Raw genomic sequence first — 18829 nt, 5'->3', positions numbered from 1 at the left:
TTAAATGTTTTAGTAGGACACAAGTTCCAGTAGCTTACTGTTCACATCTGAGATCATAAGTCTGTTTGAGTAAATCTCTACTCACAATTGACAGGTAGTTTGGTTATTGAGTTCTGGTTGGAAATCACATTGTTTGAGTGTTGCGGAGGCAGTGCATCACTGTCTTTCTGGTGTGATGAGCAGTCTTGTGCCAATTCTGACTCTGATCTTTTGTATGTGGTTTCTTTTTTCTTTGAAATGTTCAGAATCTCCTCTTTGCCAGCAGTGAGCTGAAAATTTTCAGTTCTGTACTTTGGCGAGAGTGTTTTTATATTCATGCTGCTGGGCCTTCTCACCTGGAAACTCACATCCCTTCAGTTCTGGGATATTGTCCTGAATTATTTCCTTGATAATTTCTTTTCCTCTGTTGCCTTCGTTTTCTGTAGTTCCTTTAATTTTGCTCGTGTGCTAAATGGATGCACTTTCTTCTTTTTATCCTGTTTTTTATTTCTTTTTTTTTTCCCTTGGATCCATGTATTTTTTTTAAACATTTTTTTAATTGAGTTATAGTCATTTTACAATGTTGTGTCAAATTCCAGTGTAGAGCACAATTTTTCAGTTATACATGAACATACATACATTCATTGTCACATTCTCTTTCTCTGTGAGCCACCACAAGATCCTGAATATATTTCCCTGTGCTACACAGTACAATCTTGTTTATCTATTCTACATTTTGATTGATTTTTTGTAGGAGTTTTTTTCGATTCTACTTTCAACCCTATTGAAATTTTTTATTCCTTTGAGTGTTTTACTTTCTAAGAGATTTTCCTCATTCTCTTTGTCTATTCCTTTCTCGTAGTGTTCTATTCCTGTTTTATGGATGTACCGATTTATTTCTCTGAGAATAGTAATTATAGTTTCGTTGTTTTCTTCTGTCCTTTTTTTTTTTTTCTTTTCAGTTTCATGTTTCCATTAGTTTGTTTTCACCTCTGTCTTTTGTGTTGAGGGCTTCCCTCAGATATCTGGTGAACCTTTGCTATCTGTCTGCATTGAAGAGCGTGGCATATCATGTGGGTCAGACTCTGTGGGTGTGGGCAGGGGATGGAGGGCACTTGTTCCCTGGGAGGGCCTGACAGTGGGTGTTTGAGTGGAAACCATGCCATTGCATTGGAGGATTCTCCAAATCCCTGTCTTTAGGTTGTTTTTCTTGTGCTCTTCAGTTAACCTAGAGAAAAATCCTGCTTGGGGAAATAAGACTGGTAAAATTCTGGAACAGGGAAGAGGGATGCTGAGGTCCAGGGCTTAGAGGGGGGATGGGTGATCTCAAAGTGATCTCAAGGTTCAGTTTGTTCCTATGCCCTCCCACCTCTGCCGATGTCTCCCAGCAGAGCTTTTCTTATTCAGTCTCTTAAGGTAGTAACTGTGAGGCAGAAGGCTGTAGGCTAGCTGTGGGCTGGGTGAGGGGATCTGCTGGGTGGCAGCTCTTGTTCAGACATTTAACCCCATGCCCCTCGCTCCTGCTTTCAGCCCACCCCTCATGTTGCCTGCAGAGGTGCCTAGACCCTCCAGGGCCCAAGGTTTTAGGGTTTACTGTGGGAGAATTGTCTTGTTTCTTGTTGGCTGCTCTCCTGAGTTCATTGGCTGAGTGGGGAAAGCAGAAAAAGTGGAAGACCTCTCACCATCCATTCCCATCCTAAATGGGACCACATTAAGAGGTACTTCTCTGTGGATTTGGGGCTTTGGCACTCCTGGGTGGGATGGAGTTTTCACAATTACTCCAGTGTGTGGCATTTGGGTGCAATGTAGGGTTACAGAGAGTGACCTCCCAGAGAGGTCTTGATTAAAAGGGTGGCTAGTACATCTGTGCAACAGGCTTGTGTACCTGTGCAGTCCATCTGACCTCATAAATGTCCATGAAGAGAGTGGGGAGGGTAATAGCTTAGTGGTAGAGCACATGCTTACAATGCAAGAGGTCCTGGGTTCAATCCCTCAGTACCTCCACTTAAAAAAAAAAAAAAAAAAGGAAAAACAAAACAAAACAAAACAAAAAGTGCATGAAGAAGAAGGGTGAGCGGAACTGGGCCAGGAGGAGCTCCGGGGGGCAGGGTGATTTGGAGAGGGGACTAGGTAAAAGGCAGGTGTAGGGCTGTGAGAAGGGTGGGGGTGCCCATATCCCTCCCAAGTAAACTGTGCCTGGAGGCAGCACATCTGGGGCTCCCCTTCTTCCTCAGCCCGGCCAGGACCTGGGACTCACAGGCCTTGGCTCCTTGATCCCCAGGTGGTCCTGCCGACGCTGCTGTCCTCCATACAGTTCTCCTCGCTCATCGAGAGAATCTCTGACGCCAAGGACTTGAAAAAACTTCTCAGGACCCGGAATAACGTACTGGTGCTTTACTCCAAATCTGGTAAGTGGTCCTCCTGGCCTTGGGGCGATTGTCGGGGATGTGGTGGATGAAGGGGAAGGAATCGGGGCAGAGGTGGAAGGTGGAGACCTCAGGACTAGAAACCACTCAGGGAGGGTCCGAGGGACACATGGCTTCTCAGCTTTCCTTAGAATACAGAGGCAGAGGCATGGAGGGGCATTAATTCTGTTGCTTTTGGACCCTAAGAGGTCATTTCAGTTCCCTTTTACCAAAATTTCTTAGGAAAAGCCCTCTGGAGTCCCTTGGAACCTCAAGAGGGAGAGGACATGTGTGTGAAGAAGGATAGGGGACAGTGACCACCAGGGATGGATGCTCTGCTTCTGGACAGGCACGACCAGCCCTGCCAGGGCATGCTTCACCAGAGCTGTTGATTAATTGACTGGGCTGGCCTATTGCCAGCTGAATTGGTCCCAGGCTTGGAAGTACACACCCAGGCTGGCAACCCTAGCCCTGCCTGGCCCCCATCTGTCCCACTCTGGGGTCAGAATACAAGACTGAGTTTGGAGTGGGTTCCATACTCGGACAAGGCAGCTTCAGTCGGGGTGGGAGTAGCCGTTTGCCTCTTCTGACCTCGAGGCTGGCGAGGGCATCATAGATGGAGAGAGGTTTACTCAGCTCTTGGCCACAACTTTGAACATCTAACTGTTGATGCTGTTTCAGCAGAGTTAAGTGTTTTTGCTGCTCTCAAGGATGCCAAGTGTTCTGCGCCCTAAGAAGCAGTAGCCAGTGGCTGGGCCGGTTCCGGGCACAGCTCTCCCTGGCAGCTAATCCTTGGCACTCACCAGCACCAGGGGCTGATGGATGTTCTGGACGTGTGTACCTCCTGAAGCCTGCATCCTCCAGTCACCCGGGCACACGCTACTCTTTGCCCTTCTGAGGGCCTGGTGCACACCCCCTGGGGTTGTTTTTGGGAGCCCAGCGTGTGACTAGCATTCCTCTGCTGTTGGGAATGGGCGGAACTGAGGCAGGGGAGAAGCAGAGTTGCTCCTGAAGCTGGGAGTCTAAGGCCCCGAATGAGCATGGCTCAGCCCCCTTGGATGCTCCTGGAGCTGGGCAGTTGTCATTCCCACCAGGAACACACTCACTTCCTTCTCTGGACGGGTCCCTCATACATGCTCATCTTCTCAGAAGGACTCTGCCAGGAGCTGCTGTAATACACTCCTATTTGCCACTTTCCCATGAGGGTGGCAGTGCAGGCTGTCAGGTAACGTCCAGTTTACAGAGGAGGACGTTGAAGCAAAGGGAGCGTAACTGGTCTGTGGTTTACCAGCCAGTGGATGGTAGAGCTGGTCCCTCTGCCACGTCTGCCTGGCTTCCTCTGCTGGACGGCCCGAAGAAGTGTGCTAATTCTGTGATGACCAGAGGATTGGGGAAAGTAGAGCGGGGAAGGCGAAGTATCCTTATGGGGGCTTGCAGGGTGGGAGCGGGGCTGGGAGCTCTCTCTTCTCTGCCTGTGGATAGTGGAGCTCCTAGTGCTCCTGGAGTACCTAGCTCCTCCCTGCTTCGGACCACTGGGTGCGGGCTTGGGTGATGATTTTACTTTCCTGCCTCTTGCCCAGGCCTGCTCCTGCGCCTGGCGACCTCCAGTGGCTTTGGGAGCAGCGCAGTAACTGTATTCTCTCCCCTCCCTGCCTCCCTCCTTCCAAGCAGTGCCTCCTCACCCACAGCTGAAATGCAGGGTTGGGGAGGGGGCTTCACATGGCTCTACTCTAGTTTCCCTCCCCCACCTCCCAGAGCCCAGTCTGAAGGGTGGAGGATGGCCTTTCCTACCTGGCTGCGCCCCCTCCTCCTGTTGGTCTGGGGGGGCTTCCTGGGAGGGCATTCTTCAGGTGGCTCTGTGCAAGTTTGAAGGATGCTTTCCATTCGCTCCATGAAAGGCTCAGCATGCTTTGTGTTCACACACAACTACCATTATCCACACTAGAAAAGGAGATCTGAGGAGGCAAGTCATTCAGATGTCATTCCTGCTTGGCTTTGAGATGCATCCATGTGGTTTCCAGCAGGGAAAGGCATCCGCCTCTTCTCCCCACAGTGTCTGCGTGGAGGCCCTTTCCAGGGAGCTCACAGGGGTGACGGGGGAAGGTGACAGCCTAGCCACAGCTCGCCTGCAGTGGACCACTGCCGGCTGGCAGTGTGGAAATCCTGGCCGCAGAGGCTCCGTAAGAGCCTGTCCTCCTACGGTAGTTTTCCAGGGCTCTGCCCCAACACCTCTTCCTTCCTTATGTCTGGTCCCCCTGGCCCTGAGGCGTAGTCCACTGTCCTGCAGTTGATCTCCAGTCAGGGCTGCCTCTTCCCCTGTCGCTTCTGGGGAAGTGGGCTGTGAAAGTGACTTGGGTACACTTAGCATCAGTCCATCGGAGACGAGTGTCACCTGTAAACCTCATTTACTCACATTGCACCAAGCCCCTGGGAGAGTGTGTGATGCACAAATGAAGGCAGGGTCTGGTCCCCGCCTTGTCTGCTCCCAGGACAGACGAGTGTGGAATCAGCAAACTCGTTCCCTGCTTTAGTTACAGAATCGTAATTGCTCGGTTATAGAATTTTCAAAATGTGTCCCAAAAAGGTAATGAGTCGGAGATTCTACTGGGAGTTGAGGCTCTGGCTGAGAGATTGTTGGAATAGTGCAGTGTGGCTTGAAGGAGGGGTGAGGGGGTTCTGTGTCTGTGAGGGTGGCGGGAGCAGGGGCTTCTGAGAAGAGCTGGGCTGTCCTCACAGAGCTGTTGCTCCCAGGGACGACGTTCTGACCGGTGCTCAAGACCTCATCCCTGGGACTGGTCTCCATCCTTCCTTGCCCCTGAGGGAAGATGGCAGGGGTATCCCTGGTGTGTTTGGGTACAGATGCTTAATTTTTTTGCATTTTTACAGAGGCTGCCGCTGAAAGTCATCTCAAATTACTGTCTACTGTGGCCCAGGCCGTGAAAGGACAAGGCACCATCTGCTGGGTAGACTGTGGGTATGTCCTGGGCACATGGGGCACAATGGCTAGAGGGTGGAGGGGTGTGTCTCAGGGGTCTCTGGTGGCGGGGTAGGAATTGTCCCTGATACCTAGAGAGGGGGCGCGATGGAGAAATGGCTGCAGAAGAACGCCACACCCCAAGGTGCTGCAGGGCTGCTGTGAAACGGAGGAGGGGCAGGCATGACTTTCCCTCCTGTCTTTCCAGCTCCCCCTCCTCTTCTCTCTTCGGCAGTGCTTTTACTTTTTACTCAGTTGCTGTGTGCCACTTGATTTCGTCTTACCAGTGGGTGACAGAGAGATCCTTGATGCCCAGAGGCAAGATCATTTTCTCGGTCACCCAGTGGGCTTGTTCATGGGGGGTCTGCAGCAAGAAGTGTGGGCTTTACCTGCAGCCCAGGCCTTTCACAGAGCTCTCCACCGCCCGGGGGGCAGCCTTGGGGGGTCAGCTTCTGACCTGTCTGCTACCTCAGCTTCCCACTTGGCTCTGTTAGAGGTGTCATTCCTGGACAGGTGGCTGAGACCTTCCAGATCTCTTGTCTGGCCTGTGTCCCCACTTCCCCCATATCCCAGTGACAGTGCTGTGAGCTTCTTCCTCTCTGGCCTGACCTCCCCCTCCCAGAGACTTCCTCATCAGTGTGGAGGTGGCATAATCCAGCGCCGGCACACAGGAGGAAGGGCCGCTGCTGAGCATGGCAAAGGGGGCTCTTGTTGGGATTCCTCTGAGCCATCCTTTTGAGTTTGGGGGTTTTGAGTCCAGGGTGTGCTCAGCTTCCCTTTCCTTTCAGTCATTAGGAATAATTGCCACATCTCTCTGTGTTCAGTGCTTTTGCTGCTGGGATTTAGATACACATGCCTCTTGTCATGTAATTAGCTCCCAGTTGGGCGTAGACTGGCAAAACAGAGAAAAGACACACACAAACGTGGGGAAAAGATCGGGAAGAGTAGGTCTGTCCTTTGCACGTTTGTTGAGCACTGGCCGTGCGCAAGGCGCTGTACGGCACTTGGTGGTTACCACATTACATGTCCTTCTGACTGAGGACAGGAGGGGTTTGCAGAGCCGCCAGGTCCAGCCCCTTCTCACCTGGATTGGGGTTTATCAGGAGTGTGGGTTTGGGAAGAGGAGGGGAGAGGAGCAGAGACAGTACTGCAGTCTGGTTGGTATGGGCGAGAGGTGGGGCCGTGCTGGGAAGAGAGGCAGTTCTTTTCCTGCATGGCCCATAGAGGTCTTTTAACCTTTAATGGTGCTGTCCTTGCCTGAGGCACAAGGCCTGTTGCTACCCTGGGGGTTCAGTGAGCTTTTATGGGCTCCACTCCAGTGTGGTCTTCTCCTTTTCAGTCCGAGTTTTCAATGGCTGTTTTGCAGATGAACTTCTGGGACACCATTGATTTATAAGTTGATACCCTCAATTTGTCCTGCCCTGATTGGAGACAATGGAAGGAAATTTGTATTTTGACAAGCACTGAATGACACCAAGGACAGTCTTAGCCAAGCAGTGTTTTGCTGTAGTGGGTATGTGTGTGTGCATATGCACCTGTCTGGCCTCACACTTCCCATTTGATTCAAACACCAACTTAATGGAACAGACAGCTCACTAGGCTGCTGATGAGATTGTAGCCGTTGGTTACCTCGAGTTCATAGTTCGTTTGGGGGAGTTCTTGTCTCGCAGGTGCATCTCTGTCTCCCATGTTTTACCAGGAGGGCTCTGTGTGACTGAAAGCACCAGAGCCTGTTAGAGGGGCCGGAGAGCTTTGGAATCTCCATCCCTAAAGATGGCGTCAGTTCTGCCAAGCCCATGGAGAGCTCTCACAGGAGAGTTCTCGCCAGGCTTGTAGGTGGCAGAAGTGGGCAGAAGAGCTTTGTTCAGTTGCTACGTCTACCTAGGTCCATTCAGCAAACGTTCCTGAGCACTTATTCTATGCTTTGAGATGACACATGGATAACAGGGACAGTGTCCTCGAGTAGCTCAGGGTACGAGGAGGAGGCCAGACACCTAGGTGATTACAATCCAGGTGAAAAATACTGTATGTATAGATGGGGAGTCACTTAATTCCACCAGGAAAGGTTGATAAAAGCTTCACCAAGGAGGTTGAGTTCAAATTTAGGGCAAAGACCTCAGAGTATCAGGTCTTCAAAGTCCGTTTCCTTGCGGGCAGCTCCCTGTGGTGTGGGCGTCCGTGTTCCTCTGGCTGACGAGGGTGGAGGTGGCAGTCTTGCTCTGCTCCCTGGACACGCAGGACTAAATGGGGCCGGGGTCAGTGTGAGAAGACAGACTAAGAGGATTAGAATTTGGGACTGGTTTGGAGACATGATGTCTGGAATCAATAAAAGTGCCAGTGGGAGAAATAATCCTGTGACTTTTGATGTTCTAAAATGAAAACCTGGGCGGGGGGCACCTTCCAGCTTAAAAGAGGTAACCTTAAGCCAAAAAGATCGACTCTTCGCATAATTGCTATTCAACTTACGGCTCTAAGAGAGTGTATAAACTGAAATATTAAATAGCTTTTAAAAGTTTAGCTGAGTAGGTGGATTATGGAGCTATAATGGATGATGTTGGAAGCAGGAATATCTGGGTCTGAGTTTGAAATCAGAGGCAGGATGCAGCTAAATCTTCCCAGAATAGCTGAAGGGACAGAACAAGGGGTTTTGGTCCCCTTAGGCTGCCCCAGGTGCAATTCATGGATCACCATTACGCAAGGAGATCTCCAAGGACACGAGCTAGTTCTGCCCTCCTGCTCAGCTGCTCCTGCTCCGAGACTTCTGGACATGTCCTGTAAATCATTAGGGGAACTCACCATGCTAACTCTGGGGCCCTGTGATGACAGCTCTGTCATCCTGACTGCGCTCGGTCTGTGTTTATGAGACGCCCTGGGATGGGCAGAAGGGCTCCCTTGAGTGCTCTGTGCTGCTGTCTGCAAGGGAGTGCATCTTTGCTTCCTACCCTCAGCAAAGGGTTGGAGACAGGAAGGGGGATGCCAGGGCCTGGGGTGGGGAGACAGGGGGCATCGTGGGGGAGGGAAGTGCTCCAGTGTTAGGTATCTTTAGAGGTGTGTGCAGCTTATGGCCCAGGCCCAAGTTGAGGGCTCAGCTCCACTACTTACTAGCTTCAGGACCTTGGACAGGTCAGTTACCCTGCGTCTGTTTCCTCATCAGTAAAATGGGACAATAATACATATTCTGCCTTCTTTCCAAGTCTGTGGTAAGCATCAGGTAAATGAAGGCTCTTTCTAGAATAGAATTTAAATGTGAGATTGCACTTTGCTCTTGTTAGTTTTCATCTGGGTCAGATTGTTCAGGGTGTTCCAAGAAGAAGCTGGGGGTTAGAGGGGAGAAGTGTATGTTTGTCTTCAACAGCTTTTTCTTGGATGGTGATCCCTTGGTTGTTCTGAGGGTACCCTGAAGAAAGTTTTGGGCGTGAGAATCAGTCCCAGTGTGCAGGGGGTTTTGCTTTGACCCTTAAGAACTGTGGGGCTGCAGTGGAACTGGCAGGACTGCAGGTCAGGAAGCCTGGCTCTGACAGCAGATACCTTTGGGACCTTTGGCAATTCACTGCCCCTCTCTGGGCTTCAGTTTACTCCCTTGTGAAATGCAGAGTTGAATCCTCCAGGTTGCTCTCACCCCTCCGTGGCCTGGTTCAGAGCATCTGGGAAGCTGCCAGGCTTGGTATGCAGTGTGTGTGCGTGTGTAAATGTGTGGAAGGGTGTGTCTTGTAGGCTTTGCATCTCCCATGACCAACCCGGGTGTCTGCCTCTCTCCAGTCCCTCCCTATCAGCCCCTCCCCTCTCTCCCCCCTCTTCCCCTTTCTTCCCCCTCCCTTGAGAGTTTCTGTTGCCTCTTTCTTTCTCTGGTCCTTGCCTCCCCCATTCTTTGGTCTTTTTCCTCCTCTCTCCTCTGTGTGGATACTTCTCCTCTTTTTCTTGCCTTTCTGGCTCTTTCCTCCCTACCCCTGCCTGCGTATTCACAGACACACACACCCCGTCTGCCGATTTTCTCCCAGGCCCCGGGCTGTAACTTGTTGCTGGGAGATGTCTGTTGGGTGTCTGGCTTCTCTCCAGGGATTTGTCAGCTCTCCCTTCCCCTCACTCCGCCTCCTGGTTCAGCCCTCTTCAGTGTGGCTGACAGTAGTTGTACCTGATGGTAGAGGGCTGATGGTTGGCTGGTGGTGGTTGTCCGCTCGGAAGCGGGCTGTGTGTGAGGGAGTCGGCCTTCCCCCGCAGCCTGGCCTCCCAGAGCCCTGCTGTCTGGGCAGCAGAGCCGGGGCCGTGGGCAGGCGCTGGGCCCCTTCTGCTCATTCCTGGGGCTGATTCTCCCTGGGCCGAGGCTGCCCTGGGGGCGCAAGCTGCTTTCTTCTCCTGAGGGTTCAAGGTCATTACCTTACTGCGTTTTCCTTCTTCCCACTCTCATTCTCCCATCTGCTTTCTTTCCCTTGAGCAGTGCTGGCTTCCCAGATCCAAGATGTGGGGCCTGCTGGGGCATTCATAACATATTTCGAAGTTCATGTTTTCTTCCAAAAATTATTTGAATTTAGCATTTGCTCCTTTATGTGTAAGCAAGTTTAAATTACTTACTGTAGGATAAAGTAAAGGAAACCCAGAGGAAGTGCTGTGTTTGTGTCGTGGCTGCAGACACCTCCTGGCACGCTTCCCTGCACTCGTGGGGGTGACGTGTGCCTCTTAGAACTACTGGGCTGAACAGGCAGGTGGAGGACGAGAAGGCACACTCCTCTTTCTCGTATTCCCAGCACTTTTATGAACTGCGCTGCATAATTCATACTTTATCATGTGCCTCCTTGAGCTGGGCACCAAGGAGAACAGCCAGACCTGGGAGGATCCGTGTTGAGGGAGTCCCTTCATCAGCGAGGGCCAAGGTCTGGCCAAGTTGAGGGCCCAGCTGTTCCAGGCTTGTTCTGTCCCCTGCCTTTGTCCCCCAGTGTCCTCCAGCTACATTCTTCCATATTGTCCTCAGTAGTTGGCGCCTCGCTGTCACTCTGACTGTTTCTTGCTCACTTGCTTCTTGTCTCGTATTTTCTTCATGCCTCTGAAGTGGGGTTACCTGCTGCCTTTCCTCTCCTACCCACCCTCAGGGATCACGGGTCCATCTGCTCAGGATCCCACCATTTTAGACCTGGCAGATGGGAGAAAGAGGGGAAATAGACTCCAGGAAGGCCAGGTTAGCCAAGGGCACACAGTGGCCAAGACAGGCTCTGGTCCTTGGTGTAGCCTGCTTTCTACCCGCTGCAGGAGGCTGCCCAAGGTTTGTGTGGACGTAAGAATGTTGTCTCGCTGAGTGAAGGTCCCAGTGGGGGGCAAGGAGAGAGGTGATGGAGGTTCACATTGTTCTGAGGCTCCACCAGCTGTGCTGGGTTCTGGCTCCTGGTTCACTTGTCAGGATATGGGCCAACCTGCCTTGATGCTTTATTGGTACCTGACCCTGTAGGGGAATCGAAAGCTCCATCCAGCTCAAGTGGACAACTCCTGCATTCTGGAACTCGGGAAACCCAGGGCCCCGCCAGAGGTCGAGGCTGGCTAGTGGCAGAACCAGATGTAGAAGCCTTCATCCCTCCAGTTGGCCGTTGGACCTCCTCTAGGGAGGGTTTGGTACTTGGGCTGCGACTTGAAAGTCGCATACCTCCCCTTCCTGAGCCTCCAGCATCTTGTTTTCTTCTCTTTCCTCCTGCTCTCACCCCTGACCTTTCCTCCCTGGGTCTGACTCCCAGGAGTGTGAGTGGCCAGTCCTTTGAATGATCACAGCTGCACATGAAAATCTAGGTGAACGCAGTACCATGTCCCTGCTGCAGCCATGCCATGCCGCTCGCCGGCCATTCACAACAGAGTCAAATGAAAACGCCCATGTGTTTGTGTCTGTCTGGGCCGGGGGTGGGGAAGGAAACATATATTGGCCTCTACCCTTCCTCCATTCTTTGTAGGGGGAGAACTGAGGGAGGTGGGAGTTGGGAGGAGGGAGCAGGTCGTGGGTGAGTAAACAAGCAGAGGGCAGTGAGGCTCAGCCTCCCCAGCAGAGAAGGCTGGTTCCTGCAGGATGGTCAGGGCAGTGGCCGGCAAGGGCCTTTGCACGGCCAGTCTGCTCTCTGTGGTTACCCCGCTCCCTCCCTCTCCATCCCAGCAAAGCAGCTCATTTCCCTACTCACCTCACTGCTTTTCCCTCTGGAGCCTCAATCACTGGCTGGGGAAGGGAGGGAGCCAGGAGATCCATTAATTGTACTTAATCTATCCACTCAGATCCTTTTACGTCCCTGGGCTTGGGTAATTTCTCTTCCCTCCTTTCTCTTCCCTTTTACTGTACTGCACAATTCATGTGTGCATACACACACACACACACACACACACACACACAACTCTTACACGCTCTGAGAGGCAGAATCATAGGAGGAAGGGGAGCCTATCTGAGAGAGCAGTGTCAGGAATTGTCACCTGGCAGGATTCCTGGAGCTCAGCAGGCAGAGCCCAGAGAGCCAGCAGTGAGAGCCTCATCCCAGCGCAGCGAGCCAGCATCACTCACTCAGGCTATTCAGAGCTCCTGCTGTGTGCCCTTTTAACCCTAGGGAAATAGCTGTGAACAAAACGAAGCTCTCTCCTGGGTGGAGCAGACCTTTCTGTGTGGGAGTGCTGGGAGTGGGTGGCTGACGCTCTGGGGTCTGTGCCAGAGGTGCTCAGAGAGGACAGGAAGCCATCTCCCCACAGACCCCTCTGAGAACGTGTGTATTTGCATTCGTGTGTGTGTGTGTGTGTGTGTGTGTCTGTGTCTGTGTCTGTCTGTCTGTCTGTCGGGGACAGAGGAGAAAAGAGACTCCTCGAGGAGTATCCCATAACATAAGGAGGGGAGAGGGTCACACAGGATTTCTTGTGGCAGACATGGAGCTGTGGCCCCTGACCTGCCATGGAGACCGTAACTGCGGGCAGGGCTGGACATACTGCTGGGGGAACCTCTGCACCCTCTTAGCTCCACACAGTCCAGCTGGTTGCTTTGGAACATCACTCCTAAGTCTGCAGCAGCCAGGCTTTCCCATGGAGTGGGTTCCTACACAGCTGGTAGGGACAGGGGTTGCAACAACCGGGCCCCATCGCTCATCTCTGCTTTAGAAGTCACAGGAAGCAGCTGCCGGCCAGGCTCAATGGAGGAGTCTGCCTTGCAGTCTGGGCGGCCACTGCAGGTGCGGCAGGTGAGCAGGCCCTTCGGGCGCCCCCAGCGGATGCCAGCATGGGGCCAAGGGAGGCTGCAGGTACCTGGATCTGGTCTTGTCCCAGCCACTATTTGCTGTCGCATTCAGGTGGACAGTAGGTGGTCACAGAAATGGTTGCATGGAGCAGAACAAAGCCAGACAGAGAAAAGTGCCAAGGAGACGGTTACAAAATCCTGAGTCAAGGCCTCCCGTCTTTCCTGGGGCAGGGAAAGTGTTCCTCAGATGCAGTCGTCAAACAGACCCACTGCCTGTTAGTGTGGCTTCACCACAGAGCCCCTGAGGGATAAGGCAGACCCACACTGTAATTGCCATGGTCAGTGGGGGTGTGCCCGGCATCCCCACAAAGCTTCAGGGTAAGAGTTCAGGCACTGGATGCATGAGCTGCCCTTTAGGCCTCCTGATGTGTGCTCTCGGCCTTTCTGGGTCCCCTCTGCACACCAGTTATCCCTCCTCCCTGGACTCCCTATCTTAGAATGCTCTCGCCACCCTGCGGGAGCAGTCACAGCCATGTCATCAGCCTTGGCTTTCTGAATTCGTCATGCATTTCTTGAGTACCCTGTTTGCTAGGCCCAGGGGCTGGGAGCTGCAGTGGCTGCAGTGATGGCTACCACAGGTAGGACTACCTAGGGAGGGAAAGCCCTGGGCCTGGGGAGTGCCTGACACGCCCCCTCTCAGACCCACACACACCTGTACTGTAAGACTTGCTTCTTGAATTACAAATTGCATACCTACACTTAAAATGAGGTCCCATAATTTTACTTGCCCATCGATGAGTGTGGCTTTAAGGATTGAACTGAATGGTTTAATTTGTCCATCTGTTCTGGAGCTGGTGCACAGCTTTGTGAAGCTGATGGCTGTCGAAGGTAGTGCGGTGTGTCTACAAATGGGAGATGAAGGGACTTCCCTCAGGTGGTTGTCACACCTGGCAGAGCAGGTTTTCTCATGTGATGTAGTCAGCGAGGACCAGTGGGGGTTAGAGGCCAAGATGCCCTCACTAAGTTCATTGACATCTGGGGAGAAGGCCCTGGAGTACAGAGCCTTGCCCCATGGGTAGGGTAGCTGCCTCTGGCTGGCTATTGGGCAGACTTGGCTGAGTGTGGTGAGGTCGTGGGGAGGCTGTGAGAGCAGATAAGGTCCCTGAGGGGTCTGGTATAGGGCACAGGGGAAGCTGAACTTCAAGGAGGTGGGAGTGAGGTGGAGGAGAGGAGGAAGAGCCATGCAGGGCGGTGGCAGGGGCCAGGATCCCCTGGAAGGCTCCTTAAAACACAGTTGCTCGAGGATTCGCCAGGAGTTTTGATTGAGTAGGTCTGGGAGAGGGGCAGAGAATTTGCATTTCTAACAGTTTCCTGGGTGGTGCTGATGCTGCTGGTCCCAGGACCACACTCTGAGATCCGAGGTCTAACAGAAAGGGAGCCAAGATTAGAGGAGGCCACGAGCGAGCACTTGGTAAGCAGTGAGTGGCACCCAGAAGACGGTTCATAACTAGAAGAATTTTAGGAGTGTGATCTTGCAGGTGCTAGCACCTCACTGAACCTTTCCCTTTTCTCCTTTTGGCTTCTGTCAATATCTGGTCAGATTTCATAACTCCTTCAACATCATACAACATTTTCCTCCTACCCTGGTGGCGCCTGGCACACATTAGAAGCTTAGAAACAGAAACCTGCTTGGGCTGCTGGCAGAGCTTCTGAAGTCATAGTCTGGGGAGGGTCAGGGAGTCAGTATTTTTAAAGACTTCCCCAGGTGATTCTAATGAGCAGCCAGGACTGGGAACCACTATCCTGAGCTTATTTTTCTTCTGAGGATGGGCTGTCTGGGGCTCTTCCTTTGGCCCCATCAGTGTTGTCCCTTACAGGTAGTGATATGTCCTCCCCATCTACTGGTCCCTGTCCTGCTGGTTTCTCTCCTTCCTCCAGTTCCCTGAGAATCCATTTGTAGTGAGGGCCTCACTTGCTGTTGAGAATGCCAAGTTACCTGCTTTATTCTTAGGCCACCAGCAGATTTTACTCTGTTGACACCTTTGTGAGGGCTTCAGGTAACAAGTGGCCCCAATATTTGTGTCTTTCAGTGACACAGAGAGTAGAAAATTGTGCAAGAAGATGAAAGTTGACCTGAGTGCAAAGGACAAAAATGTCGAATTATTCCATTACCAGTAAGTACACGTGGGCATTTCCAATTTCCAAGTGAATGCTGGAAGCTTTTATTGGTATTCTCAGTGAACAGCGATTTTTAGTGAGATTAATTTTATTTCAGAATGATTTTTTTCTGTGTTTACAATTACTTCTTAAAAAAAAACCTTGAACTGTGTTCAGTAGCTGAATCTTATTAAGATGCTGCCGGAAACCAAAGGTAAGTGTCTTCACAACCATTCCCAAAGTTAACACCTTTTTCTCATTTGACAGGGATGGTGCATTTCATACTGAATATAACCGAGCTGTGACGTTTAAGGTAAGTCTCCCTCCCTCATTCTCAGGAGGAAGGGCAGAGTGCACGGGTGCCCTTCTGAGTGACCTGAGGGGTTGTCATCTCTAGAGCATAGATCAGCAGACTATCTGGGAAAGTTTCTAACTGGTAAACCAGTGGGGATGACCCGCCTTGTAGACAGTTTGCGAATCTGTCAGCAGTCATCCATTGAGGCATGTGATGTCACGCCCTCCCCTCCAAAGGCCTGGGTCTCCCTTCGCTGTGGCTTCAAAGCCCTCCCTCATCTCTGCAGTAGTGTCCATGGTGGCCTCCCACGGGCCAGAGGGGGCTAGCTGTGCCCAGGTGAGCACAGGACCTGGGCAGGGCAGCACCTCTGGGACTGATGCAGCTTGTCCCAGGCGAGACGCCAATGTCACTGAGACGCTCCCTGCTACAAATTCAATTTAGAAGGAGATGGAAAAGCATCAGTGGAACTAAATATGGAGTCCTCTGACCTGCCGGTGCTGTCCTGTTATCTTAAAGTGGCTCCCCCAGCCCTGAATCTTTCAATACCCTTGGATTCTCCTCCTTCAATTTGTGCGTTCCCTTCCTTAGATCAGTATTCTTCTGCCTCTGGTCCAGGCGGTGTCCCCCTTGCCCTGCGCAAGGCTGTGTATTCTGTTCCCAGCGTATGCTGAACCTACTCTCTCTGACTCTCCTGCTTCCCAGACTTCTTGGACCTGTGCTCCTCTCTCTGTCTTTTTCCATCTGTTTCCTTCGATTGTTTCCTGCCCAACCATCTGTCTGTGCAGCTGTCAGTGCCCCTCTCCCTCTGCCCCCCCCATCTCCCTGGTCATGTCTTGTTTACCCACTCACGCGTGTTCTTAAGTGGCCACAGGTTTTTCCTTATAGAGACTCAGCCTGATTACTCATCATCTTAACACCCACTTAGACACTTAGAGAAGATTCTACCAACTAGAGTTACTAACCCCCTCTTATTCTATGTTAAGATGTCAGCTGAAGTCCTTGGAGAGAACAGGTGCTCTCCAGGAACTAGATTTAGCTGGGTGGGGTGGGAGAGGTGCCGATGGAAAGAGGGAGCGGGGGCTTTTGTTTTGTGTTTGGAGATTGTATTCGGTTTGTATTTAGCTGGCCCTGAGTCTGTTGTGAGATTGTGGAGCAGGGAATAACAGCTGCTCGAAAGTGTCACCGTAGGAAAGGAGCCCAGGTGGTCTTTGCCTTGCCTGGGAGGGGGAGGCCAAGTTCTGGCCTCTGCCCACCTCCTTACAAAGACCAGGTGTGTGGGATCTGCTTGCTCCGTCCTTCCTGTGATTTAGGCATCAACAGGCTGGAGAAGTGAGGTGAGGTGAGCATTGTGTAGGGCAGAGAGAGGGCATCCTTGGCCCCACGGTCCCTGAAGCCCACAGGGCCATCAAGGACTGGGGTAGAGTCCCTGGGTTTCTCCAGGGTGGAGGAGGCGTGGGGGCAGAGCTCCCCATGACTGCCTGGCAGCTCCTGCTCCTCAGGGGGAGCAGCCCAGACCAAATCCCCCCTCAGTCATGGATCAGTTTTCCTTTAGGGTCTCTCCTGAGCCTCTGTTTCCAGAAAGATGGAGGAGCCCCCGGCAGGGTGAGTGTTGCTGTCACCCTGTACAGTTCCGTGGGGGGTCTGGACAGAGGGACTGTGCCGGGGCCCGTAAAGAGTGCAGAGGCCAGATAAGTGAGGGTAAAGAGTGGGGAACTCAGAGAGGGGGCATCTGTGTGAGTGGCCTTTGGCTTGTCAGCCAACTATCCAATGAAATCCTTATGTGAGTGGTAAGGATCAGAGATGCCTAAAAGGGGAAATTCAGATGACCCTCTCCCAAGTTCTGTGACCTTGGATGTGGTTTCCCAGCCAGGAAGACGTCCTGAAGACTAAAGTGCAGGGTGTTGGGCCATTTCCCTGGAATTCAGAGCACTCGGAATAGGACAGCTGAAGGCAGGGTCCCAGGTGCTTTTCCCTCTAGCCCTTTCCACCCAAGATCTTGTTGGTTACGTAATTTGGAGAGAACCTATGGATGTATTATCCAACTTCAGCTAAAGAAGAGTAATCTCCACCTGAGAAGTGAAAGATTGCTAGTATGAATGTTTCAGTTGTTGCATTAAAAGAGGTGATTTCTTTCCTTTCTCTATCCACATCCATCTTTTCTCCTTGATGTCGAGGTAGTGGTGAGGGTGCTAACCCTTCAACTCAGCTCGTGTTGGGATGGAACAGGAGCCTCCAGAGCAGTAGTTTTGGGTTCCTAATCCCACTGAGAATCTCCTGAAAGCCATGGACCTTCTCCCTGGAAACAGTGTGCGTGCATACCTTGAAAGAAGTGTTTTCTTGTGAGTTTGGGGTTGCAGAGACTCCTGAAGTCCACTGTGCTCCCTTAATTAAGACCCCCTGCACCAGGTGTTCTGGACCAGCAAGCGGGTCGGCACCCATAAACATCTTCCTCACGTGGCTGGGGCACAGATGCGTCTGTGCCTGTGGGTGAGTGTAGGTTTCAGAATGTCCCTGCTGGTTCCACTTTGGCTTGTATTCTCACAGTGCAGCTTTGACACGGGACTGAGAAAGGCCGATCTGCCTTTGCCTGGTGGACACGGCCGTCTTCTCTTGCCAGCAGGCATTGCATAGCTCAGTTTGGACCAACAGGGAGCATTACCTGAATGAAATCCTGCGAAGTCCTGGCTGTCTCCCAGTCTCCCATAGTAGCTCTTTCCAAATAGGAATTTCCAGAAATAACAGTCCTCTCTGAGGTCCTCTGTGTGTGGCCAGTGGAGGGGTTGGATGCACAGCCTCCCTAAGGGGGTGTTTCCTTTCTTACCTCAGACTTCCCTCCTTTGTCACACATGGCCCACTCAGCTCATCATCTGCTCATGGGAGCTTGATAAAAGTGGGCAAAAGCAACAGAATCTTGCATCAAATTGGGGGACACTGAGGGCTCTGTTGACGTGGAGGTCAGCAACTCCTGTCCAGGGTTGGAGGGTTGGAGGCTCAGCTGGTTTCTGGTTCCTGTTCCTGGCTTTCACAGACTTTGAGCACCATTTCCCAGGTGACTGAGAGGAGAGGGATGTGGCTTCTGTCCTGGACTGGAGAACTGTGCCAGGTGGGGAGGGGAGTGGAGGGGTGTGCCCCCGTTCCCACCCTATGTGGATCCTGCCCCAAGGGAGCAGAGATAGGAGTCAGTTGTCCGCATGACAAAGGCTGGTCAAGCTCTTTATCCTGAAGGTCTTTGTCAGATCGTCATCCTGGGCCATCTAGAAGGGGATCTCTAAGGAGAGGAAGTCCAGCAACCAGGGGGCCACAGCAGTGAGCACCGTGCCCTGAGAGCTCCCCACCTGAGCCCCACAGAGGGTGATCAGGATTTAACACACTCCCAAACCCATTTAGATCACGAAATATCCAGCAGGTTATAAGTAGGTGTGATGACTTGCATACGTGATTGACAGTTTTAGTGGCTGCGTGAATGTGGAAGTATCTACTGGGCACAGGTCTGGAGACCTTTATTCAGATTCATCAGAAAGACTTTCTGGAGTAGATGAACTTTATTAGAAGCACATGTCTCTGTTTTGAATAAGCCAACTAATTGTCTCAAATTTGTTCTCTTGTCCGTGAAGAAGCATTGGAGGTGTGGATCAGTGGACCAGAGTTAGGTGTTCTGTGGTTGAAAAGTCCTGGTGGGGTGTGTTTTTAGGGGCCTTTGCAGTGCTGTCAGTGGGTGATGGGATGACATGCCCCCACATGTTTGCCGGTAAGCATATCGTTCCAGGCCCTTGGGTCTCCAGGCAGGGAATGGGGCAGGTTCTCAATTCCCCCATCTCCCTTTTTTCCTGGCTAAAACAGGT

At 52.0% G+C, this 18829-nt stretch overlaps 1 protein-coding gene across 2 annotated transcripts in view; it reads left to right on the top strand.

Moving 5' to 3' along the window:
- Positions 1-18829, top strand: part of PDIA5 (protein disulfide isomerase family A member 5) — an 88599-nt gene that overhangs the window by 18629 nt on the left and 51141 nt on the right. Inside the window, exons 1-5 of one of the 2 annotated variants that reach the window (XM_064494563.1) lie at positions 1319-1697; positions 2261-2387; positions 5271-5358; positions 14626-14709; positions 14960-15005. In XM_064494563.1, the coding sequence (XP_064350633.1) occupies positions 14657-14709; positions 14960-15005 (99 nt within the window). In that variant the 5' untranslated portion in view covers positions 1319-1697; positions 2261-2387; positions 5271-5358; positions 14626-14656. Of the gene's footprint in view, positions 1-1318; positions 1698-2260; positions 2388-5270; positions 5359-14625; positions 14710-14959; positions 15006-18829 lie in introns of those variants that run through there. The other variant, XM_010981528.3, reaches the window with a different exon arrangement.

The sequence above is a fragment of the Camelus dromedarius genome, chromosome 2 (genome assembly GCF_036321535.1).
Source record: "Camelus dromedarius isolate mCamDro1 chromosome 2, mCamDro1.pat, whole genome shotgun sequence".
Taxonomy (NCBI): Eukaryota; Metazoa; Chordata; class Mammalia; order Artiodactyla; family Camelidae; genus Camelus; species Camelus dromedarius.
The sequence above is the reverse complement of the archived record's forward strand: the minus strand, read 5'-3'. Positions and strand labels throughout refer to the sequence as shown.